This window comes from Dysidea avara, chromosome 3, assembly GCF_963678975.1.
Source record: "Dysidea avara chromosome 3, odDysAvar1.4, whole genome shotgun sequence".
Lineage (NCBI taxonomy): Eukaryota > Metazoa > Porifera > Demospongiae > Dictyoceratida > Dysideidae > Dysidea > Dysidea avara.
Genome location: NC_089274.1, coordinates 6,193,868 through 6,220,570, shown reverse-complemented (window position 1 = coordinate 6,220,570; position 26,703 = coordinate 6,193,868). Strand labels below are relative to the sequence as shown.

At 36.9% G+C, this 26,703-nt stretch overlaps 2 protein-coding genes and 1 long non-coding RNA gene across 5 annotated transcripts in view; 2 read left to right on the top strand and 1 right to left on the bottom strand.

Moving 5' to 3' along the window:
* LOC136249080 (serine/threonine-protein kinase pakF-like) overlaps positions 1 to 26,703 on the top strand; it is a 172,637-nt gene that overhangs the window by 55,773 nt on the left and 90,161 nt on the right. Inside the window, exons 6-9 of one of the 2 annotated variants that reach the window (XM_066040993.1) lie at positions 11,433 to 11,629; positions 15,434 to 15,562; positions 15,635 to 15,701; positions 15,771 to 16,158. The exons of the other annotated variant lie outside the window; for it this stretch is intronic. Of the exons in view, the coding sequence (XP_065897065.1) occupies positions 11,433 to 11,629; positions 15,434 to 15,562; positions 15,635 to 15,701; positions 15,771 to 15,778 (401 nt within the window). The 3' untranslated portion in view covers positions 15,779 to 16,158. Of the gene's footprint in view, positions 1 to 11,432; positions 11,630 to 15,433; positions 15,563 to 15,634; positions 15,702 to 15,770; positions 16,159 to 26,703 lie in introns of those variants that run through there. 2 annotated transcript variants of the gene reach the window in all.
* LOC136249081 (uncharacterized) lies at positions 1,187 to 11,330 on the top strand. Its single transcript, XM_066040995.1, has 6 exons — positions 1,187 to 1,289; positions 2,056 to 2,196; positions 8,970 to 9,891; positions 10,567 to 10,687; positions 10,861 to 10,995; positions 11,052 to 11,330. The coding sequence occupies exons 1-6, from the start codon at positions 1,196 to 1,198 to the stop codon at positions 11,127 to 11,129; spliced, it is 1,491 nt and encodes a 496-aa protein (XP_065897067.1). The 5' UTR covers positions 1,187 to 1,195; the 3' UTR covers positions 11,130 to 11,330.
* LOC136251695 (uncharacterized) lies at positions 16,933 to 18,430 on the bottom strand. 2 transcript variants are annotated; one of them, XR_010699156.1, is made up of 3 exons: positions 17,666 to 18,430; positions 17,566 to 17,617; positions 16,933 to 17,508 (listed from the first exon to the last, which is right to left on the bottom strand). It is a non-coding gene; the product is annotated as an uncharacterized lncRNA (long non-coding RNA). The 2 variants fall into 2 exon arrangements; XR_010699157.1 differs by having other exon boundaries at positions 16,933 to 17,477; positions 17,593 to 17,617.

The window sequence follows — 26,703 nt, the reverse complement described above, 5'->3', positions numbered from 1 at the left end:
TAGCTGGTACGACTTATTAAACTGACTTTCGGTTCAGTATCCATTGCCTAAATAAAACATCATCCTTGCAATATCAGGCTTTAATATACTAGGAAGTGGTTACTGAACTGAAAGGTTTTTATTTTTGCGTCTAGTAGTTTCCCCAAGCATTCGACTTTAGGGACCATGAAAAATAGTATTAGCGTTAGGGTTGGGTTCAGCTTTGGTTTCTTCTTCACCTTTATGTTATGCTCTTCTTACTATACTGAGACCACTACTTGAGTAACACATAAGATAGAAAGGTAAGGGAGGTGGTTAGCACACTTGCCTAAAGCTCCAATAGTCCAGGGTCTGAGTTTTGTGGTTTTTTTTTCGTTTAGTGACCCTTTTTGTCTAAGTTTTACTGTCAGTTCAATAGCCAATATGGCTTATTAAACCGACTTTCGGTTCAGTATCCACTGCCAATATACTAATACGGTGAGTGGAGCAATCAGCTCAATGTTCTGGGTGGAAATGTTTTTTAAATATCTATCTGCATGCATCATGAATACATATTTACTGTGGTAATGATCATAAATGATGCATCATCATGATGTTGCACATGCAGGGGCGGTTCTAGAAACTTTACTTACTGGTTTCCAACAAAAGCCCATTTGGGGCGTGGTCCATTTCTTATTTTACCTAAATATGAATAAAATCACCTTAATAAATCGTTTCACAGTTAAATCTTACCACTCTCAGTCTATACAGAAAGATTTGATGCATTATAAAAGAGTTGCAGAAGTCACAAATGCTTAATCGATAATTATTTTTAGAGGCGCTCAACAACATTCAAGGCTTGGGAGAAGCAATTTTGTGCTGCAGAGAAGTACTTTGATCATTATAAAACTATCTTTTTAGTAATGCACCTCGTTTTAGACTTAAATTTCGCATACTAGTCTATTTAATTATTTTATCGTTTAAAATAGCTGACTGGTTTCCGGAAACCGGTGAAACCCCCCTTAAAACCGCGGCTAGCTCAGTGTCAGTAGCTACATCATAGATACTGCTACATGTATGAATTGAGTAGCTAAACGTGGGGAAATTTATTCAGGGGATTATAGGTGATATCATGTATGATCTATCCTTAGGTAAATTACTTTACGTAATTAACAATAGTATAATAACTCTGCAAATGATGCTTTTATTCATAATTAGCTATAGCGTCAGTAGCAGTATGCTTGTTTCACCAAGTAACAGGCTTAATTTGCATTCACAAGATTCGGTGATGATTGCTTTGTATTCAACGTGTGTGTTGCTTATAGCTACTAAGGTAAGTGCACCTAACTCCGGACAGTTTTTGCTTTCGGTGCTCTATCTCCGCCATGCAAGTAAATTACTTGATCCTTAAAATATGGTGATAAAGCCTATCCTATGGTGCATTGGTCCTGCAAGTTTCATCAAATATCTTCATCCGTCGAGGAGCTGCGCTCCAAAATTCAACCATGTGTAAATTTCGCGCATGCTCCTAACTCCGGACACTTTTTATCATGCCTGATACAGCACTACCAAAGTTGATTTCGAATTTTAAACACCGCCACATTAAACTTGCATCTATTTCCCACCTCATACTCGATTTTGAGAGTCATAGTACCTTTCGTTGCCGAGTTATGGGTATTTCAAATCTAGGTGTATTTACGCAAATATTTATGCAGCTTCAATGAGACTGGCTCTTACAAAATCGTCTATAGCAAGTGTTTGGCTGATTGTTTGCAAACGAAACTTGGTACAGTGGTACATCATAGTTGTCCCTCTACACTGTATTAAAATCAGCCAGATAGCTCTTTGAGTTTGGGGATAAGCAGTGATAATCGAAGAATTTTTGACAATTTTGTTACACACTGCAATAAATAATCACCTCGTTTAGAAAAACTAGCCGGACTTTCAAGCTGATTTTAGGACCACAGCATCATTGTATATGAAGCATTAATCACCTAAATTTTCAAGTAAATGCTGTAGATACTTTTGGAGATATGATGCCAAACATTGGAAGTGTCCGGAGTTAGGAACTGTCCGGAATTAGGCGCACTTACCTTACTTTTTTCGTTCGTCAAAGTCGTGTGGTACCCAATGCTAAAGAGGAACGCGCTGCTATTCCTGGCCGACTACTGGGAAACGGACAACACCACTATGATGGCTCATATACACGGCAGAAGGAGTTGTCTATGGATAATTTTGGTATGGATAATTTGTGGATAATTTGGATAAGTTGCTCTATGGATAATTTGTGTATTTGTGTACTTGTATGTGTGGGTGGTGTAGTGTATGCTATTGTCTTGCTTTGTGTTTATCTTGTATATTCTTGTATGCTTAGTTAGTTGTTGTTGTTGGTTTTGTATCACTCAACAAGGAGGAACGGCATTGTGCCGAGTGTTGTGAGTATAAAATAATAAATCAATCAATCAATCAATCAGTATGACCCATTAGCTAGATAGCGTGCTGTATGTAGCTAGTCACAATTATAACTACGTAGAAACCTCCATACTACATTAATTAGGCCAAACTACTTAGCTAAAATTAATACGTTGCTTAAAAAGTTCATCCTTCATCTGTAGTTACAGCCGCGGTACTGAGCAGCCCTATATAGTGAAAAAATTAAATCATTAGCCGTATCAATGTACTGGAGAATACTTTTTTTAAAAATATAGAAAACATACTGAGAGGTAGCTAGCAGTAGCTGATTAAAAAACAAAGAAACAGGACAATCCCTAATATAGCTAAGACCTGAAATTTGTCAAACACAGATCTCATTAGATATAGTACATAGTCTATACCAATAGAAAAACTTTATTTATTATTAGCTACTATATGCGTTAACTTCCATTCACCAGCAAAGACTTTAGAAAATAGTACAGTTACAATACCTATAATACAATTAGATCTACAAAATGTTGATCGCTTAATAATAGTCAAGGGAGGTAATTTCTTTTTGTTATGGTTTGGTAGATCATTCCAGATTTTACAGGTGTTTGGTCCAAGTAGGTGCCGTCAGTTCTTGCAAATGGAACTGGTAAATTGTTATGTGAGATCTGGTTATAATGGTGGATGCTGCTGTGTGTTGATAGATGAGATTATATCACAAAGTGGGACGCATGTTAAGTTATAATCTTTAAAAAAAGAAACATAATGATCCAGAGTTATATCTACAAATTTCTAGTTCTTGCTATCCAAGTTGATGGGTCATGTTTGATACTTGATACACTGCTGGGTACGATAGAATTGTTAGAGACAAACCTTGCAGCTCTACGATTAATTTTCTCTAGCTTTTCTATATATCTCTTCTTTGCTATGGTGACCAAATTGCACAGTGCATACTCACACTAACAAAAAAATAAGTAGTTTCTTTGTGATGTTGGTTTACTTTAAGACCTTCATTAAAGAAAAGACAGTGTACAGCTAGCTTACACTATACATGTGATGTATAGTGAATGTGTTTGGACCACAGGTTGTACAGTGACACCCAAGTACTTACAGTTCTCAACTACTTCTAGTGGGGTATTGTGCAGGTAATAGTCAAATGTGATCTTATGTTTGGTGGCTCTTGTAACCTTTAAGATGTATCATATGTATAGGTACACTGAATTTGAATAGCCATGTACTTTCCCATAATTTATAAATACAGAGATTTTAAAATCTTCTTGGAGTTGCTGAACATCACTCACTGTTACGACTTCATTTTATAGCGTAACATCATCTGCAAAGAGGCGGACTTTACTGTGTTTTATGCATGGATTATGACTAAGATAGGGCCCAGAACAGTTCTCTGAGGAACACCAGATCTATTGCTACCAAGTCAGATAAAACATTTATTGTAACTTTTAACCAAGATTGCATGGGAAACCACGTTGAAACTGATGCTTCGTCAATAGAAAAGATACAAGCCATCTATAAACTGTTTTAAGGACGTTTTGTTAAACCATCTGAATTTACTTTGATTTTGTTTTGTATCTGTGTGTTATACTCCTTGATGGAGTCCTACACAGTAATAAATAAATAAATAAAAATAAATAAATAAATGTGTTCCAAGATTTTATTAACTGGCAATAATTTTGAAGAGCAGTACTTTCTTGTTTTTTGAAAACAGGCATCACATTTCTAGTCATAGGGAGCATCACCTGATTTTTTCAAATATATAGGAGCTGTGACTTCTGCAATTTCCTTCAGAATCTGGTACTTAATTTGTCTGGGGATCTGATGCTTTAGGTTTTGGAGTTGGCTATAACACTATACCAGGTGTGGTTATATTGAATTTTCCCATAATTGGATGTGGATTATAGGATCTTTGATAGGTAGCAGGTCCATTGGGAATTGAAAGCCTTTTCTTTACTTTACTTTGAGGGCTTGTGCTCCATTATTATTCTTCTTCACTTTCTTGATAAAGCTCCAAAATCTCTTTGAGTTCATAGTAAGAGGGACTCGGTCAACCTTTCTTAATTATTTTATTTATTTTATTGATTAACAAAACTCTTAGGGGTAACACGCTAATGTACAATTACAGTGATAATTATTAAGTAAATAAGTACAACCTAAATGTGTCTGTGTCAATCTAATGAAGATCAAGATAGGGTAAGGAATTCCATTCAATGGCCGTCTAAGGGAAAAAGGAGTTTCGATAGATTTCTGTTCTTGATTGGTAGTGAGAAAAGTTTAATTGATGGTTAGCTCTAGTGTTTGTTTGGAAAGGATGGAGACGGCAAGTAGTGGTGCGGAACAATAAGTAGATTATTTACTAATTTGAATAAAAGGATTAGACTATTATTTTTGTGTCGATCTTTGTAGAGTTGGCCAATTTAACTGGTGTAGGATTGCGGTAATACTGTTGTGGTGGTCTCTTCGCCATGGGTTGTTTGTGACAAACCGTGCAGCTCTGTGTTAATATCTTTGGGAAGAGACTGTGCTTTAGATAACAAAGTTGATACATCAATGGTGCAGTTTAATCTAACCATAGTATTGGTTAGTTGACTTATCATGATACTTTTGAAGTTGCATGAGGTCTCGAACAGATAAAGGAGTGATACTATTCTCATCTTAATTCTGTACAACCTTTTCCAACTAAACATTTAGCTGTTCTGTCTGGGGTACCTTTTGTTTGCACCATAAATTACAACATTAAACTTCTCAACATCTATTTTTTAGACTTGTTGGTGGCAGTTGATTGTGATGGACCAGTAGTATCAGATACAGTAGTGATACTAGAGGTTGTGTGCATGGTCTGTTCAGGCTGTTGAGCAGTACTTTGAAGGAAAGTAGTTTTCTCAGGATGAGTGTTCTACTTTAAGTGCTTGTTAAAGCTTTTGATAGTGGACTTTAGTAGTTATTGTTCCTAAATAGCTAGGTGACAGCATGGGAAGTAAATTAATGGTTATCTAAACATTTTTTAAAGAGTTTGTAAGAGGTCAACACACTGCCTGTGAAGCCAAGCATGACATGTATTACTTCTCATCCCTCTATCTTTGGTGGAATCAGTGATGGAATCCAGACAGACACGTTGATGAATGTGATTGCACAAGGGGCAGTTGCCATAGTAAAAATAATTTTGACAGTTTAAGTACAATGGTTTTCTGACCTTTTGAAGCATTGTATATGTTAAATGAATATTGACAATAGCATAATTATGTATTTGAGGTTGAAATCTTCAGTGTCTGTGGCTATGTAGTTATTCTTAGTACTTGGTTCAATGGCAGATCTAGGATGGAGCATTTGGAGCAAATTCCCCCATCACCTGGAGGAGCCATACTTCTGATTAAAATACTAAACTTTATGTCAGGCTAAGATCAGCATACAAAAACATGCACATTTTACTAGCATTTATTACAAATTCACCTGAAACCAAAGCAAACAAAACTATGAAATTGTCACCCAGCACCTTCATGCATACTAAGTGCCTCTAAAAATAATTATTGTGTTGCTGTTGTTTAAGACATTCAGAGACTTTACAGCCATCTGCAAGGGCCAAAATGGTAATATCAACAGTGAGATACGTACTACTATGAGGTGTATTATTTGCTGTTTCAAAAATGCAGCAGCTAACAAGATAGCTAATCTGCTCTCCCCTACCACCTCAACTTGGCCTGTTTGTGCCCCTTCCCTTGCCAGGTCCTGGATCCGCCCCTGTGGTTAATTGTACAAACCTGAAAGTTGACAAACTGTTCCAAAGTCTGATGATACTTGGAAAAAGGACGCTTAAATGAATTTGTAACTGCTTAAATTGCAATGGATGGCTGGCTCTTGTAGGATTGATGTCAACCAAGTTTTTGTCTTATACATAATAGCTAATGGCACAAAATTCGAACTTTTAAAGTTGTAGCATCCTGCAGAGGGCAGCATTTTATATATTTAAAAAAAGCAAATGCACAACTCAACAAGCCAAGCTGTAAAACGGGTGCAGCCTTCAAAAGCCTGGGTGAAAAGAATGTTGCATGGCAGCAAAGAAATATTTTAACATTGGTGCACTGTGTACATTATTTTATTAACAGTAATATCGTTGCAGCCATTTCTTGGCCACTACCTTTGATTTCACCCGTTTTACAGCTTGTATGAGTATCACTTCTAGATTTCACATAGCTATGCAATTTTGATCAGTAGCTATAGCTAAATGATCACAAAAGGTCAAACAGTTAGTGTAGACTGTGCATGGAAAAGAATAGATGCATGAACAAAGTGGGGTATTTCAGTTTAAAACAAATACTTTGATCAGTTTCTTTTGACTTCATACCCACTAGTAAACCTATGCTATTAACAAATCAACTTCTAAGGCTTCTTTTGAGGTTGAGGGTGCTTTCTAAAGTTGTGTTTAAGTGAGCATTTATTAGGGATTGGTAGAACATAGGTGATCTCTATAATGAACCATGCACTACTGTAGTTCGGATTTATTTAACGCCTATAGCTACTTTTCATATTATATCTGCAGGACTCAATATACAACTTTCTTAGCTTGTTTCTAACTTATAAATAAAGTTAATTAAGTCTGCAAATGTCGTTATGAGTAGCTATCGGACTGTAATCTGTGAGTTATCATTAAAATGTAGCAAATTGGTAAATGGTAGAGGTACATAACTTCCATCTATAATCTAACACTGATCATAACAGTCTGTTTTCTATATACTCAGTACTGTTTGCCAAGTTATTACACACATAATTGGTATAATCCTTTCTCACAAGTGATCATCGTGTGTTTCAATTCATCCTACATTGTAAGAAAATGAAATGCACTGTACACTTACTGAACAGTGCATATAAGAATAATTTATTTTAAAAATAAACCTAGGGTTTATGCTTAGCTACTTGTGTGTAGGCTTGTTGTTACTATTTGTTCAATGTTACAGTTGAGGTTCCACATAGCCACGTATCCACCACACTTTTCACTTCTGTTTAATGCATGGTTCCTTAAATTTTAAATACACTGTTTATTTGTTATTACTATATACAGTATAGCAGTGATAGACTGTTTGAACATATTTTCTTCTGGCTGTTGCGTGGAATGACTGCTGTATAAAGTCATTCTGTTGTTGCAGCACCACATTATGGTAAGTCCAAATGTTACTAAGCAGCCTGGATGATCTATATGCAAACTGCAGAGATAGCTATTCGCATATCGAATCTAGTTACGTAGCAACAAGTACACAGAAAAAATTGGAATTTTCAACTAGAGTAGGGACCATAACACATCGATAAAAAGTACTGAAATAAGCTGGAGTAGTGCACAGTATTAATTCACAGTAAAACAATAAGAAGTGTTATATCCCTACTGTGCTCAAGATACCATAATGGAAATGCACAGTAGGGATATAACACTTCTTATTGTTTTACTGTGAAGTAATATCGTGCACTACTCCAGCTTGTGTCAGTAGCTTTTATCGATGTGTTATGGTCCCTACTCTAGTTGAAAATTCCAAATTTTTCTGTGTACTTGTTTGTTAACTTTTTTTGTAAATAATAATTATGACTGGTGAACCCACGCATACCGCATCTGAAATGGCACCGCGCGCCCCAATTATCGCCTGAAAACTGAAGTATCCATTACGCTTCATTGTCAGCTATGTTCGACCTGTTACGCAGCATTTCAAATCAAGAACTGTTCGAAAAGCACCTCTGCAATCCACGCATACCGAAAGACATGGTGCCATGCGCTCCAGTTATATAATTATCGTCTGAAAAGTGAGGTATCCATTATGCTTTGTTTGTCGGCTATGTTCAACCTGTTATACAGCAGTATGAATCAAGAACTGTTTGAAAAGCACCTCTGATATCAAAATAGCCACTATGATAAATATGGACAATTTCCGTTACGAAGGGAAGCCATCATGTGCTATCGCCAAATCAACACTTTTCACTGTCAGCAAAGATGAATGGGACACGAAGGAGGACACTGGTAAGTCCACGAAGAACGCATTGTACATACTGTGGTATACCAAAAGGTACCTGTCGGTCCGAAGTGACATCAAATAGTGAAAACATCAAGCCCGTAGCCTTAGCCGTTATCGAGTTACGCTTGTCTGAAGGCATCAGTCAGTTACTTACTTACTTACTCAGTCAGTAGAAAATTCCGTTAAATAAATTATTTTTAAAATTCCGTAGCAACTTGTTCAAAGCATTTCAGGTTGATCTGAAAGCTTGTTTGGGCTTAGTTTCACCTAACCAATACTGCCTGATTGTCATTAGGGGAAATTGAGGCTGTTTTTGGGTGATATTATTTCGTGGGCCACACCTACTCCTTTATGGTCCCTACTATATACTACTATCGTAGTGTATGATATAAATTTAATAAGAAAAAATATGGACAAAGTAATGATTGATAATTACCCCAAAAAAAATTTTGGTGACTGTACATGTGTAACTGAAGAGTTGTTGCTGTATCACCAAACTTAATGAACTCTGAGCTAATAATTTCCACAGCTCATATACATTCTAATAATATTGAATTATTTACTTCAACTGTTATTTATGCTTAGATCTCACTGACTCAATCAAACCAGTTCATAGCATGATTCGACTTTGCATCCACTTCTATGCTATCTATCAGCATGATTCCCCGAGATCATTACAACTACAAGAAATTGCCTTCTTCACTGAATCCTTCAAAGATGTGGCAGATAGTATATTTCTAGACACTATCCGTGGTGACAGTCCACCAAAGGAGAACATTTGGAGCTTTGGGAATGCAAAACCACTGCAGAACAACCCACTGAGCATTGATCATAGACCATTTCAATCTCTAACAAGTCATGATGATGGATACCAAAGCACAGGTGACTTACAATCTGGTAATGGCAATGTCTGCTATAGTAGGGTTGAAAATCATCAACAAATTGGATTGACCACAAACAGCTTTGCTGGAGGCAATGCAGAATGTGATAAAGTTAATCTTGGTGGTATTCTAACTCCAGCAACTGGAACATGCACTCAAAGGAAAAACTATGTTGCATCAAAAGAAAACACAATAGCTTTGAAGAATGTTCATTCTGTTGCAGGCTCTCATAATAAACCATCACTTCTATCAAGTGTTACATCTGGCTTAGGTACTGCCACTGCTACAAATTCTTCCTTGTATACATGCAATGCAATGGACAATTATACATGTACTGTAAATACTTCTCAGACAAAAGATAATACAACCATTACTAAGCCTGTTGCAACAACTGGACTCTCCAAATTGGAAAAAAGCAAATCTAAAGAAGAGCCTGTTGTTTATGCAGCACCTCCAAAAACACCCTGCTATAATAAATCAACTTATACGGTTTTAATAAGGGACAGTGTTAGGGTAGTTAATACTAAGGTTTACTCATCACTACCACTTCATAGCAAGTATATGGTGAAGGAGAGGATACCTGGAACAAACAAAGTCAAGCTAGTATTAAAATCATGCTGTGAAAGGTTTGTAGTAGCTACTATATCATAAATACAGTACTGCAGTTTTGTTAGAAACACAGTCTGGACATAGCAAATTTATTTTCTATGACTTCTTAATCAGTAGGTTTATATTAGGGATCATGGAGATTTGGGTTTTCCTAGCCAAAAAATTCAACCAAAAACCAGCTTCACAACTCCATCCTGGCACCTTGGCAGTATTGGTTAGGTATAACCAAGCCCAAAAGTGCCTTCAGTACGATCCTAAAGGCTTCCAATAAATTGTTACAAAATTAAAAAAAAATTATACAATGGAATTGCCTGCCTGCCTGCCTGCCTGCCTGCCTGCCTGCCTGCCTGCCTGCCTGCCTGCCTGCCTGCCTGCCTGCCTGCCTGCCTGCCTGCCTGCCTGCCTGCCTGCCTGCCTGCCTACTTTTTTTTTCTATGATCCCTAATTGAACTTAAAATTTCTAATTTTTCCTTTGTATATATAAACAGTACTTTTACTGTAATGCTTGCATTGATCATATACATGGAGTGTCACTGTGATCAGAGCCTATAAAGTGTAGATATTATATATATACACTTTTCAAAATACGTACAGCCTTACAACTTAATTCCAACCACTGCATGCATACCTGATATTCAGTTAATTTATGTATGTTTAGAGAGAGAATAAGTTGTGCACTTTATCTCACTCAGTTCCATAAAAGAGTCAACCAAGCACCTGCCACAGTCAAATGATGATGAAGAGGTTGATGGGATTGGCAGAGGAGTTCACCATTGTGAGAATTGCAAAAGTATCGGATTCATTATTTATACTGTAAGTATATATCATTGTAACTGTAGTAGAATGATGCTAAAATAGAGCGGTGCAACTGTAAATCCCTTGATCATGATATGCATGCTGTGTTATGCTGTCATTGTGAGTCACCAAAACTGAATATACATATCTTTCATATTTCTGCAGTTAACGTGATGTATGTTACCATATAGTGTGATAAAAGGTTCAGTGGTAGCATAAAATATCCTCTACCAAGTGGAAGAGCTATAGACAATAAAATAGGAAAAGGAGGAAATGGATTTATTTTTGTTATTTATCACGAACGAAAACAATATGCAGTTAAAAAGGTACATACAATAATACACAGGGGGCATAGCTACATAAATATTGTCTTTACTATTAGACAGTGTACAGACCCAATGAAGTCAATGTTCATTCAGCATTAAAGCATGAAATATTCTTCCTCTTGTGGCAGTCATGATGGGAGAACGACATGAGCATCACTCTGGGAGATTCTATTGTTTCCATTTTATGCCCAAAATGGACTATGATTTGCGTCAAATATTATCTGCTAAAGAAGTTGGATGCCTGAAGCATCTGTATGTACACTGTTCCAAGGACCCTGCAAGATTTAACAAAGCCTTTGAAAACACAAAGTATATTCTCAGAGAAACACTCAAAGCTCTAGCTTATTTGCATTCCAATGGATATGTTCATAGAGATGTAAAGGGTATGTATCTTAGTTTATTGTAGTAATGATTCATTTTTTAATTTGCTCACACAGCTAGCAACATAATGATCAAGATGAGGTGCAAGTGTAATCCACTCTATTGTAATTGTAGTTCAAAATTCCAAGTCAAACTAGGAGACTTTGACTCTGCTGGTACTGTACCAGGACTTGGTATAAAAGAGCCTACTGACCAGATGATCAAGTTTGCCTCCATCCTGCCACTAGGAACACCAGGATATCGGGCTCCTGAGGTAATTCCTGAGTAAAGATAATAATCTAATGGTTGAAAACTTTGTGGTAGCTATACATACATGTGTGACAAAGAACCTGCTAGTATAATGTAACACATGTCTGAATGGCTTGCTTGAGGGACAATATCTGATTTTCAGGAGGATATTTAGTGAGGTTTCCTAGGGCTCTGGAAATCCTGAAATTTAAAGTTGTATGTAGCGTCATACTTGCAGCAGGAACACCTAGGTTGGCAGTACCAAGTTACAGATTAAATGGGAACAGGTCAAGATATTATAGATATAGCCTACAATTTAACAGGAAACTTAGTAAAAATGGATTAAGGAGAAAAAGGCATTGAAAAAACATTAAAGTTTGAGATACTCTAATAAAGCAGTCAGGTGTATTCTAATAGAACAGTTAAAACTACTCTAATAGAACATTCATGGGAGAATATTATTAACTTGAAGATTTAAAGGATGATTTAGAAGTTTATATCTTGAGTTTTCATTTCAATTTGATAATGTGGATCACTAACTGACCAGCCATAAACCACATTTATAGGACTTAAAGAGAACCAAACAAAATATTATTGAAAATAGTTTATACTATCGATCCATGAAATCATAAATCTATAATATAGTAAAATTTGAAGCAATTTAGTGATGTTTTAGTGGTTAGGGGCTGTGCCCCTGCACTAAATTCAATGCTAAATCTGAAAACCACCTGGATTTGTCCCTGATTTGTTGTAAGCCTAAACCACTATTTAAATGATAAGCAGCACTTACTTTATAAAAATCATTCACTTTAATTTGTACTGAATCATTACAAGATTTAAAGAGTCTACAGTTAATTTCAAATCAATATTTGGCTTGTGGTATTGATATAATGTAGGCATCTGTGAGGCAACAGCAATCAAGTCATTAGAGTATGGCCATTAGAGCATGGCCTGGCTACTAAAGCCCAAAGTTTGATGCCAGGTTGTGCCTGGTTTTTGCTGTTGTTGTTTCCTTGAGCAAGAAACTTTACTCACATTGCTCCAGCCTACCCAGCTGTATAAATGGGGACCTGGTGTTAACTGGGGAAGCAGTCTACCCAGCTGTATTAATGGGTACCCAGTATTAACTGGGGCAATCTACCCAGCTGTATATATCGATAGGTATGCCTGGGGAAGGAAATGCCAAACTGTCCTTGCCTTGCACAGAAGGTATAGAGCATTGGTTCCTTAGCCTTCTTATGTGAGACTTTGGTGCAGCCTCAGGTTACTAATAATAAAGTGTACATCTATATCCCAGAAGAGAGCTCTCTGTAAGTGCTCAGCTGTTTTGGTAAAAAATGTATGTCTCCTGTGCACACACAGGTAAGCTTAAAGCTTTCAAAAGAAGATTGCATTTGCGGCCACTTTAAAAACTATGCTGCTCTTCTGTGACCATTATAAATCATCATTATACAACTAAGTCTACTAGTGGCTGTAGTAATGCATTGCATCATATTATACAACTGGCCATGTATGAAGAGTTATTACTTGTAGCTATACCTTTAGTCTCCTTTGCTTGTTACAGCACGGGATCAGGTATTAAATACAAATTAGCTGAGTTTCCATATCCTTGGGAAACACAAGTAGTAATCTTTGCAGAAGATGTAAGATTTACCCCAATGCTGTTGAACATAATATTATATTGTTGCAGATTGTCCAGCCATTGCACTGTTGGATTGCCATCTCGGCAGTTCACTAGACTATAAGTTTAAGGCTTTTTACTTGTGCAACAAATGAGCACAAAGGTATGTTGGTGGACTAAGAGGAGATGATAATGGGCTAAAATACCCTGCAGCTGTGTACTAAATCTAGCGCAGATTAATTCTTTGGTCCATTTTACCTTAATCATCTCCTTTTAGTCCACCAACATACTTCTATGCTCATTTGTTGAGAAGACTTTAAATTAGTCCCTGTGTGTACCAAAAGGATCAAACAAGTGTCCTAGCTGTTGCTCACTGGTTGCAAAGTTCACTTCTGGTGTCATTGAAGCATCTGGTGGAATTACCAATGAATTTGAGTAGGATTGTAGGGTGATGGCATGTCAGGGTACGTATTCAGTCCACTGCTGCAATACTATGAGTGGAGTAATCCACTCCTCCATTCAACAAAAACTCTTGAGGTAGCAGGCCAGCAGCTGTGCCAAAGTTTTGTAGCTGCATGACAAGAGATCTGGTGGACTTCCACCATAATACGGAGCTTCACTAGCTGGCAAGAAATTTGGTAGTCTTACTTTAGTCTGTTAGTGTTCATCTGACCCTAGCCTTGTCTTTGTTAATAACCCTTGTTACATGGGCCAGCATGACATGACATTAAGTAGACCCATGAAACCCTATCAACACCATATACAGCAGATACTGAAAATGCGACCAGAAAATTTTGACAGCTAGATATAGAATGTTTGTGCTTATGTATAGTCAACTATTTTTCTTATCCAATTATGTTTCTACATTTTGCTGTCTTCTGCAGAGCTGCATTCCTGTAAGTTCCACTAAAGTAGCATAATATTGGTCTTTTGGAGGCTTGTTTTAATCCGGGATGGTATAATTTGGTTTGTTTAATTTTAAAACAACCATTTGCTAAACAAACCAAGATCCTACATTGAAAGTGGTAAATATTATTTTATAAGTTTACTTTGATATTACTTTGATATGTGTATATAAGGTGTACAAAATTTTCGCGATGTACTGTGGGACAGTGTGAAATACATACTTTACGAACCCTTCACAAAGTACATATATAATATTTGAGACTCTGTCATTCATCTTCATCTTGGGCAAAGTTACCATGATATATGCCATTTTTGGTGGATTTTGCCTCAGAATCATATTATACAAGTATAGAAATATATCATTGGAGGCTAATTTAAGGGTTTATAATTATGACGTTTCATTGACAATTTAATACGGACCATAAAACTAACTGGTGAGCATGCATGGTGGTCTGTAGTTTTATACTCTTTGTCTCATGTTGTTTGGTGCATGCACTATTGATAATGACCTGACAGTTGCATGCGTTTGATGACATGATGATGCAATGGTTTGGTAACGCTGGAGCATATGATTGTGATAAAGATGATGTAAGCTCACAAGTTGGCATACAATATGCAAAGAAGGGTAAAGAGTGCAGTTGAGATTACAAGACTGGTAGCCAACACATTAAGATGGTATTCAAACAATCTGCATATATTTTCAAGATTGGAGGGAATTTTCAAGTTAAGCTGTGCTGTTTAAGATCATCAAACTGACATAGAGTATGCAACTTGATTTTGAGTGACAGTGTATGAAAAGGTGTTTAACTTAATATAATATATAGTTTCTTATAGTGGAGCAGTTTGACTGGTATCACAAGTGGTGCAATAGTTAAAGCATTGTACACAATACAAAATTACAGCACAGAAAGGAATGTGCTGGTGCATACAGCACAAGGTGAAACCATTTCATATCTCAAAGCCATTCTAGTACATTTTCTGGCTTTTATTATAGGCAATGCTTAGCTACAGAGCATTTTTTGAGTCTGAACAATTCAGTTTTTACAGTCTATTTAGGGCCTCATTGAGAAATTTAAGTCTCTATACATATATATCTGCTTCGATGTTTGCCAACTGTGGTATAATACAAAGTAACTATTTTAGTGTTTTAATAGCCACAAAAACCATTGGAGCAACAAAATAATCTGTGAAATTTAGTACACTTGAAAATACCTCTCAAATGGTTCATTGTATACTTTTATATTTGTATCCTGTATGTAGAATGTGCTACATACACTAATCTTGACGCATTATTTTTATCAGGTATCCATGCACATCACCCTATCAGGACCTTATGAAACACTGTACACATTTGCTGTTGACATGTGGTCATTTGGATGTCTGTGTTTGAATATTTGTATTGGGAAGACTGCTGCTTTGAGACAAAGGGAGGTGAGATTGATTGATTGATTCACGTTCAAATGTATATATGTACTATTTTATTGTGTATTAACCCATGTACAGGAAGCATCATTGCTACTATCCAAAATTCAGTTATGCTTCAAAGAACTTTGGCAAAAAAACAACAAAGGTGGGCATTTGATATACATTGATTATGTACATATAGGAATTTTTGACTAAAATGTATTTTTGTATACAGATAAATGAGCTTGAGAGTACCCTACCATTTTCAGAAGATTCTCAATTGCTTGCCTTAGTGAGGTCATGTTTGCAAGTTGATAGTACGCAAAGGGCGTCTGCCGTGAATGCACAGAAGTATCTGAAATAGTACCAACATCAGAACATCTGTAGAAACATTGCTGCCAATATCACTGTCTGTAATATGGTATGCTGTGCAATTCTTATAGCACATACGTTAGTGTTCATACATGCATTTATTTCATCCCCTGTGCCCCTATGTATAGAAATGTTACATTTTAGACTTTAGAAAAGATAATATAAATAGCTGTAAATCGAAGCACATTGACATCTTTAACGCAATGTATAGCTGCTATACAGTTTTTCAATATTTTTATGTTCAATTTAAGTAGTTGCAGTTTGTAATCATTAGAACTAAAGACTGAAAGAGACTGGAGTGCTTACCACAAAATGAAGAATTTAATTAAAAAAATAACAGTGTGCACCAGATATACACTCAAGTAAACACAGATATATACACAAGAACAACACATGCAGGTACACATGCACAAGTGTATACTATACACACCATTGGTATACTTTATAACCTAACCATATAACCCTTACCTGAACCTACCTTCAAAAGCCGGCTCCAAATCAGTATATACTGGATCAACTACTAATATTACTGTACTCTTATCTAGGGCTATCCATTGTGTATAGCTACCTGTATCCTACATCATGCTTTCTGTATAGTGCTGTTAACTCTTGTATTGATTTTGTTTATTTTCACCATAAATGCTAAGTATTGAATGCTCACTATCTCTAGTTTTGGCTTCATCATTCCCATTCACAATACAAAATAGTAACCTACCTGCTGCATGTATTTTTGTGTCAACCACCTTGTGTTTTGAACATCTTGACTTATGCAAATCTGGAAGATTCTTGTTACCATCGAAATGTTACCTACTGTTTAATTGTTTGTTAGTACAAATGCATTGCAATTGTCTCTATGTATTGCTCTCCATCCACTAATCCTAAAGCTGCTCTTGAAGAGCTTACCTCAATCTTAATGTCACTTTCTTCTGCTGCAAAACAAGTGATTTTGACATGTGGTTTTTATATCAATTTGCTTTCTACGTATCTCAGGCATTCAATAAACCTTTTGTCTGACTGGTCTCATGACTACTTATCTTTCAATACCAACAAATTAATTTAGACACCTTTCCTTTAACACAGAGCTTACCACTTCTTATAACATAGACGATTCCTTGATAATGTCTAGCAACACCCATCGTGACCTAGGTATTATTTTATCCACTGACTTGTCTTGGAAAGATCACTACGATCACATTTCATCCAAAGCTTACAGAACACTTGGATTACTTAGATGTATATTCAGCTGATCTATCAACATTACAACAAAGTGAACCCTCTATTTAGCACTAGTTAGATCCCAACTAATCTATAGTTCCCCATTGTGGCATCCCTACCTTATCCAAGATATCTCTGCTCTTGAAAGAATACAGTGCCGAGCCACCAAATATATCCTGAATGACTACATCTCTGACTACAAAACATGCCTTATCAAACTCAACTTGTTACCATTAATGTATACTTATGATCTATGTGACATCCTGTTCTTTATTAAATCAATGAAAAATCCATCCGATCATTTTGACATCTGAACCTTCATCAAATTCTGCCACCATTCTACCAGGTCTTCTTCCTGTAACAAACTTGAACATGTTTCACATCATCTAACAAACAAAGAAATTTTTATTTCAACAGACTACCTAGAACTTTCAACAGCCTACCTTTGACTTAACTAAACCATTTCTTACCATCAAAGCTCAGTTAATCCAAATTCTATGGCAGCATTAATTTTAATGAAGAACTTTAATCCTGATAACTTACACAGTCTTCATTTTTCTTGTCCCTGCAGCATCTGTTCTAAACACCCCAAACCACCAAACTTTAATGCACACAATAGTTAGTTATTATAAGTAATTAAGTACATAACTTCAGGGTCTGGTACTTGTTACCAGATTCCTTTAGTGCAACTTGCTCATGCAGCTATAACTACTGTTTGTATCATTATGTATTTTTAACATTGCACTATAAAGCTTTTTACTACTACTACTACTACTTTTGTCTGACTTCAGCATGCTTATCAGCCATCTCGTACACGTCACAATGCAGTTATAGATTATGTTATTGGGTCATTCCATGTCAAATCACCGAGGAATTGTAGGGTCACCTCTCGGATCTTGACAAAACTTGGTGTGTTTGTAGTACCTATGGTGCTCACCACCCATACCAAGTTTTAGCCTCTTACACCCCACAGTTTCTGATTTATGACCACAAATATTTTGAACATTTCATGAAAAATTGGTTCATCTTTAGTTACAAAATCAACTGTAGCTCACCACTGTGTTAACATTTTCAAATACTAGCTGTGTTAATATTTTCAAATAAAATTTTCACAGATTAAAGACTGTTAATTCATCTTTCAAGTAATCCATAAACTATGGGATATCGTTTTAATTAAGGTTTTAAAAGGCTCTATTAAAAATTTCAATCCGTAAAATTTAAATTTCAAAAAGTGCTGCTTCAAATTATTTGAATTTTATTTAGTAAATAATAATTGGGGTTATAGTCTATTGTTGGTAATTTTTTTTGTGGTGGGGCCACAGTGGGTTCAAGAGATGTAATTAAACATGTTGTGGTATGTAGTGGAATTTTGTTTCCTATTATTGCTACATGTATATGGGAGTGTACACCTCTGATATCCACTCCTGATAAGGCCATGCCAATTATTTTTTCTTATGCAATGAAGGTGTCCAAGTACAGTGATACCTCATACCTGTATTAGTGACCACTTGTATTGAAAGACAACCTTTGTGTGCAATTTATTTAGCTGGATTTACTGTATGGGTAATTCCATACCAGTTCACCAAAGTTTTGATCCCTCAGAATTGGACGAAATTTGGTGTGTGGGTAGCCCAAGAGGTCATATGTGTCCCTACATCCATTGCTTGTATGGCTTCCCTGAAATGGCTTATTAAATACTCTATTTCTGCTGTGATTGTGACCATTCAAAGCATCATAACTTGGGTGTTTTTAAAATGAATTGTACCACTTTAAAGCTCAAAGAATAAGCTTTCGTTTGGTATATTTAACAGCTTAATTTGATGAAGTTGATAATTAGCTATGTCTCCTAATCTTTGACCTTTGCTCTACCAAAAGTACTGATTAGAATTTTTTGTGGATACTTGTCAGACATTCACCTATTACAGGTGTAGTTGCAAAAAGTTTCAGCTTGGGGTCTCTATGGGATTACCAGATATATAGGTAGCTAGCAGTGTTTATGGTATTATAGCAGAAACCGTGGCGTCCGTGGGGGTGCTCTTGGGTTAAAAATGAATAGCGAATAGCATAAATGGAGAAGGGTAGTGAATGAAGTGTCAAAGATATGGAACTCATCTGAAAATGTGGTCCAGTCTGGGAAAACCGGTCTTATCGTCTATAAAAGTATCAAGAAATGCTGGTTTTAAATATTCAGTGTGCTGCAGCTCACCAATAGATGAAACTATGAGTACACATGTTTTACACTAATTTCTTACCTTCCAGAGCATCCATCGTACAAGTAGCCAACAGCTAAGTTTCCTGCCATTTAAGATAGATTTTAAACTGAGATTAACTGTATCAGGCTAGCTCTAAAGGGGTGGGAGGCAGGGGCCAGAAGAAGGCAAGGGGTTATTTGAAAAATTAAAGAGGAAGGTGCAGGGATGGATTAGGTCAAGTTATGGGGCATTCAGATATCAAACTTGGCTGAAATGAAAAGACATTTGTAGCAAAAGTCTTTATTCAACACCACAGAGCTACACAGGTCATCCCTGTGGTGGCCAGAACTCCGTTAAGGCCCCAGATCACTTGTACGGATCGCCACTGTGTTTGGGAAAAGCAGCCAGTAAAAACTGAAGTTTGCTGATTTAGATGATGAAATTTGATAGTTTAGCTTTGTGTTCTTGGTGATAAATCAAATCTGCTGCCACGGGCGATAAGACTGGTTTTCCCAGACTCAGTCACATACATATAACCATGACACTGGATAGAAGTAAATTGATTTAGGATAGCATATGGCATCACAGCACAAGCATAGACTAATTATGTATCAGTTCCAAAGCCACATTCCTGTCAACTGAAAGTAATGAAATGGCACTTTTAATCCACCTGCAGCTCTCCATTGCATTGACTCTCAATGTTCTTAATCACATGATATTACAACATTCAAGGTCTCACAAGTGTGAAGTAAGCCGTTACTTCAGCTTTGTGTGATGTAGGCATTTCAAGTAACCAAATTACTTTACATGTACCTTTTCATACATGTTAAATGAATTGCGTATTATCTAACAGGTATGCATCATGGTAGCAGTGTTTAGTAGGGCTCCTCCTAAAATAAACGGTACTCGTGTGCACCATAATACCACTGTTATAAAACCATCATAGAACAACCTTTATGGAATAGTCTTAATTAGGATCATTCCATGCCAAATCACCAAGGAATCGTAAGGTCACCTCTCGGACTTTATGAAACTTGGTGTGTTTGGAGTACCTATGGTACTCATCACCCATACCAATTTTTGGCTTCATACACCACATAGTTTCAGATTTATGACCACAAATATTTTGAATATTTCATGAAAATTGGTAGATTAATCAACCCACCAATGGCACCAAGATCTACTATGCTGCTCATGAGTTTATGTCATCATTTCAAATTGACTATACAACTTCTTTATAGTAGTGTAGCATTTTCATCTAAAGTGAACTGGTGCTATTACTTTTTTACAGCTAAACTCCAAAATGTTTTTGTTTAAAAACAGCTGACAGTTTTTGAAGTTTTGAAAATTACATTATGTGGGTTGCACAGTGGAAAAATAAAATGTAGGTTAGCTTGATAGCCAGGACTCTTATTAATTGCCCCAATTAACAATACCAAAAGAATTAACAATATTTATTTAATGGTGCACATGCATGCACTCATACAGTACCTCTGGACAGACACTGGTATACCCTCCTTAGAAAGAAATGGGCAATCCTATACAACAAGTCAAGAAAAAGCGAAGATCTTGAACGAGTACTTCTGTACTGTTTTTACACCAGACAGAAATGATGAAGACCTGCCAAGCATTGGAGACTCTCCTTTCTCAAGTATTTCTAAAATCAATTTACAAGCCTCTGGAATAACTAAGCTTCTAAAAGATCTCGATCCATCAAAAGCTGCAGGACCCGACCACATCCCTGCTAAATTTCTGAAGATGTTTGCTGAAGATTTGACTCCATGTTTGTTCATTTTGTTTTCAGCTTCCCTTAAACAAGGCATAATCCCTACAGGTTGGAAAAAAGCAACAGTATCACCTATTTTCAAGAAAGGATCACGATCCGACCCAGCTAACTACAAGCCTATTTCACTCACTTCTTTATTATGTAAAACTTTAGAGCACATTATTTACTCACATGTGATGGGTCATTTAGAACGTAACAATATCCTCTCAACCAATCAGTTTGGCTTCCGCCAAAAACGCTGTGCTGATCTTCAACTACTATTAACCGTCCATGACTTAGCATCCAGGTTAAATGACAATGCACAAACTGATTGCATACTGCTGGATTTCAGCAAGGCTTTCGACAAAGTTTCCCATAAACTCTTACTGTTAAAGTTAAGGTACTACGGAATTACCGGAGAGACAATTAACTGGATTCAGTCTTTTTTAACCAACCGTAAACAGCAAGTTGTTTGTGATGGTTCTATTTCAGAAGCTGTCAATGTTACCAGTGGAGTACCTCAGAGCTCTGTATTGGGCCCCTTACTGTTCCTTGTTTTTATAAATGACTTACCCAGCTGTATCAAATCTACTTGTCGCCTATTTGCAGATGACTGTCTATTGTATCGCCAAATTCACTCTAAGCATGACTCCGATGTCCTACAGAATGATTTACATTGTCTGGAACATTGGGCAAACAAATGGTTTATGCAATTTAACCCAATTAAATGTGTTGTTTTAACAATTACTCACAAAGTGCATCCAAATGTCACACACTACACACTGTATGATCAAATGCTTACCCATGTACAGGAAGCTAAATACTTAGGACTTACATTAGACAGTAAACTTACCTTCAACAAGCATATTGAGTGTATCTGTAAAAGAGCTAACTCTGCCCTAGCATTCATAAGAAGAAACACTCATTTCTGTCAGAGGAATATTAGAGTTGATGCTTATTGTACATATGTCAGACCAATTTTGGAGTACGCAGCTTTTGTTTGGTCCCCCTATACCAACATTAAATTAACAAATTAGAATCTGTTCAAAGGAGAGCTGCTAGATATGTAATGTCCAATTTTAACAGATACAGCAGTGTTAGTGAAATGTTATCAACTTTACAGTGGGACAGCTTGAAGAAGAGATGAGATATTCAGTCTCTATGTGTTCTTTATAAAATCTTAAATGGTTTAATAGATGTTTCACTCCCAGAATGCATGATTAAAAACTCTCTTATCACTAGAGGTCACAACAAAAGATTTGTTACAATATCTTCAACAGTTAATAGCTATAAGTACAGCTTTTTTCCACGAGTAGTCCCTCAGTGGAATGCTTTACCAAGTGTCACTGTCAATGCACCAACTCTACAACAATTCTCTACACTTGTACACCAGTGATCTCTTCAATTACTTAATTACTTATACTTAATTAATTTACTTACTTAATTACTTACTTACATTCTAATTTAATTTGTAACTAATCATTGTACTATGCTCATGCATATGAGTCTTACAATTATAAAATAAATAATAATACATTTTTTACCTAGCGAATTCGGAAAGTATGTGGAAAATTTACGGTAAAATGACCATGCCTTAACAAGGGGGTGTCACGTCGGCTCACGCTGTAGGTAGATCTGCGACCGCGGTCAAAGTCTTGACCGGGGAAAATTTCACCTTGACCCTTGACTTGCAGCATTTATCGTCTTTGACCTGTGACTTGAGCATTTCTTGTCGAACTTTTGACCTACAGTTATTTCTCTATTTTCCTATACGCACCTGCGCTTGTAACCTAGTATAATATTTTCTTAGTGCGTGCTACCAGCAGCTGGGAGAGAAAAATCATTATAATTACGGCGAAATGCCTGTTGGAGCTTTAAAACATCTTCTTAGAGATCCTTACCTCTTGTGAGTTACGTATAATCCCATAAACTTGATAATAGCTACGTATAGTTTTCGATTGTGGGTTTCGAACCTTCCGTATCGTCTTGACCCTTGACCCACTGTAAGAGCTATTTAGTGGCCTTGACCGTTGACTTAGAGTTTGACCGCGGTCGCAGATCTACCTACAGCAAGAGCCTGAGTGACACCCCCTTGCTTAAAAAAGGCAACCCGTCTATAAAACCGGAATCGAAACGGGAAACGAAACGAAACGAAATCAGCCTAGTCTAGTGGAGGACAATCACTACATTGTGCACAGTTACACTATAATATATGTACGCACTGCCTGTTTATGCATCAAGCAAGACTCCAGGTGGCAGATTTCTCTGCACGGCGCTTATCGATTAGAGATATCAAACGCCTGCTCCTATCCGAAGCGTCTGGGGACTCTACAATATAGAGAAGTTCTGTGCTTGGGTAGGTGAGTGTTGATTGTCCCTTAACTACTTTCATAAGAGGTGTGCCATAATAGCCACAGATGGCTTCATCCCTCTCTTAAAGGCATGGCTTCAGACTCGTCAACCCACTGCAGCCAATCACAGGCCTGCCAACCTAGGAAACAGAAAAACCTTGAGACTTGGTCTTGACATCCAGAATGGACTGCTGTATCTGCACATTGTTATAGGCAGACACAGCAAGTTGCAACAGCCCCTCATGCCCATACAATGGGAAGGTAGGCCACCTTTACCATGCAACACACATATACATGCCCATCTTCATATTAGTGTAGCGGCACAACCAAAAAATTGTGCACTTTTTCATAAAGCCATGAAACTTTCAACATAAATAGTAGTACTCAATACATGTAATTTTAGATATAGTGTCATCGCTGAGTTGACCTTTGGTGACTTTTACGGCCATTTTTTGTACAGAAAATTGATCATTTTTGTCTTTAACTCCTTGGGGCAGTAATTAACTTGTTAAAACATGGTACCAAACAAAAGATCTTGCTGATAGAAACAGCTTGGCTTTTATTTGAAGTCAATAGGTGATTTCATTCTGAAGTTATGAATATTTTTATTAGCTGCAAAATTTGATATATTTAAGTATAATTATCTGCCCACAGGTAATTCACACCTCGAGGGCAGGTAAATTTATCAAATTTTGTAGCTAGTAAAAATGATTATAACTTTGTAATGAAATCACACATTGACTTCAAATAAAATCCAAGTTGTTTCTATCAGCAAGATCTTTTGTTTGGTACTATGTGTTTAACAAGTTAATTACTGCCTCAGGATGATAAAGACAAAAATGATCAATTTTCTGTACAAAAATGGCCGTAAAAGTCACCAAAGGTCAACTCAGCGATGGTACTATATCTAAAATTACATGTCATAAGGAGTACTATTTATGTGGAAAGTTTCATGGCTTTATGAAAAAGTGCACAATATTGCCAATTTTGGGGGCTACGCCGCTATACTATACCTGTGCCAAAAACAGCCCAGCTGTAAAAAAAAAGGCGAGGCCAAGAATGCACACGTACATGTTCATGGAGTAACTATAACCAAAAGACATGATAGCAAAATCTGGCCAAGAAAGCATTTACAGTATAGGCACTTTTATGCATTCATTTTCTATATGCTTCGCATTATCACATCCAACTAGCTGTACATGTGTGCTTGCAATATAAACAAACAATACTACTGAGATGATAAAAGATGATCACACTGCATTGTTACCAAAATTAATTTAACTAAAAATTTACAATTGGTTTCTACTTGGCCATCTTTTTATTTTAATATACAGTGCAAAAAGATGGCCAAGTAGAAACCAATTGTAAATTTTTAGTTAAATTAATTTTGGTAACAATACAGTGTGATCATCTTTTATCATCTCAGTAGTATTGTTTGTTTATATTGCAAGCACACATGTACAGCTAGCTGGATGTGATAATGCGAAGCATATAGAAAATGAATGCATAAAAGTGCCTATACTGTAAATGCTTTCTTGGCCAGATTTTGATATCATGTCTTTTGGTTGTAGTTACTCCATGAACATGTACATTCTTGGCCTCGCCTTTTTTTTACAGCTGGGCTGTTTTTGGCACAGGATATCACTACTTTTAGTTGAATGGAGAACATACAGTTACTGAAGATTGGCTATTACTTATATTACATAGGAGACACTGCATGCATGCATGCATGCATAATACAGGCCTGCCAACCTGGAAAGTAAAAAAATCTTGAGATTTCTGTACCTTTATTGTGGTATTGCAGTGTGTAGTAAAAAAAACTGGTAGATGCCATGCTGAGACCAAAAAAAAAAAAAAAAAAAAGGTCTCGACTTTTTAAACTTGAAATCCGTGACATTCGCGCTACAAACCGTGAGAGTTAGCAGGCCTCAAAATCCGTGAGATTCGATCTGCTGCCCTTGAGCAGGGTAGTGAAACCGTGAGACTCACGGTAAACCCGTGAGAGTTGGCAGGCCTGATAATAACAGCTTCAGTATCAGATTAGCTAGCTAAATCAGTAGCAAAAGCTTCAAGTTCAGTGTTCAGAAGCGCTACTAAAAGTGACTTGCTAAGAGAAAACTCGTTCAAACCGTTCAAATTTCCCTCAAGGACTCACGTGATATTTTGCGTGATGTTTCACGTGAAAATAAGAACCGGGGATATAGTGACAAAGTCGAGGCTACCATCTTAATGGCTCTTCCTGAAGCGGTGGATTGGTGATATAACTAGTCTGTGTGCGTAATAAGTGGAGGCGAATCGGCTGCGAGTTGTTGCTGAATATATTCCTTGGAATGGACATGAAGGCGCTGAATGCATCACACTATTCTCCCAACGAATTGCCAAGTAAGTTCGTGTATAAGTCATTGTAAACGGATATAAAACTACCGTCGTAATTTTAGACAGGAATCTCCCACGCCATAGTAGCTTCCTGGGATTATTATGCTTTTGTAGGCCAGATCTGGCTTGTCCTAGCAGCTGTGTGGGTCAGACCGCGAACAAGTTGAGCTGAACCCTAGTGAGAAAACAGCTAAACATGAAAGATTTTAACATTTCAATCAACCAGATGGTTGGTGATAGAGCAGACAAATGCTTCCATCAACAGGGGCGTAGCCAGGACTTTTTTGAAGGGGGTTCGGATTTAAAGTGGAATGTCTTTAGTTACGGGGAAGGCCTGGGTGCTTCCCCTAGACCATGTTTGGACGAAAATGATGCATACACAAAATGTGCCCTTAGGCAGTAACATTAAAAGGTGCTGTTTATGCATCTAACTAGCTAAAACCTACACACTGCTGTTTATGCAGCTTATAGAAACTATAAACCTAGCTGTTCACTTCCAGACAGCATACTGACAGCCAACTTCAATTTCCTAGCACACGGAAGCCCTCCACACTCGAGTCCCTTAGTTGGTAATACTTCTTTCCAGATACATTATTCTCGGCCGGTCCTCCTGTTGATGGTCAGCAACTTCAGACTTGGCTTGTACTCCAATGTGTTCGAGACATCACGTGCCCACAACATGTAACAAATAAACAAACCATTCGTCAAGTAAATATACATCAACAATTCACAGTTTGTGCTAACCTGAAACATGTATAACATGACCATTCAAATTTATCAGCTGCTGCCTTGTAATATGTCTCAACCGACCATTGAACAGTCCTTCGCCATTTCACTCGCACCATTTCAACCATGCATCATGTGCGCAATTGATCACGTGATGCAATAGATATGCTT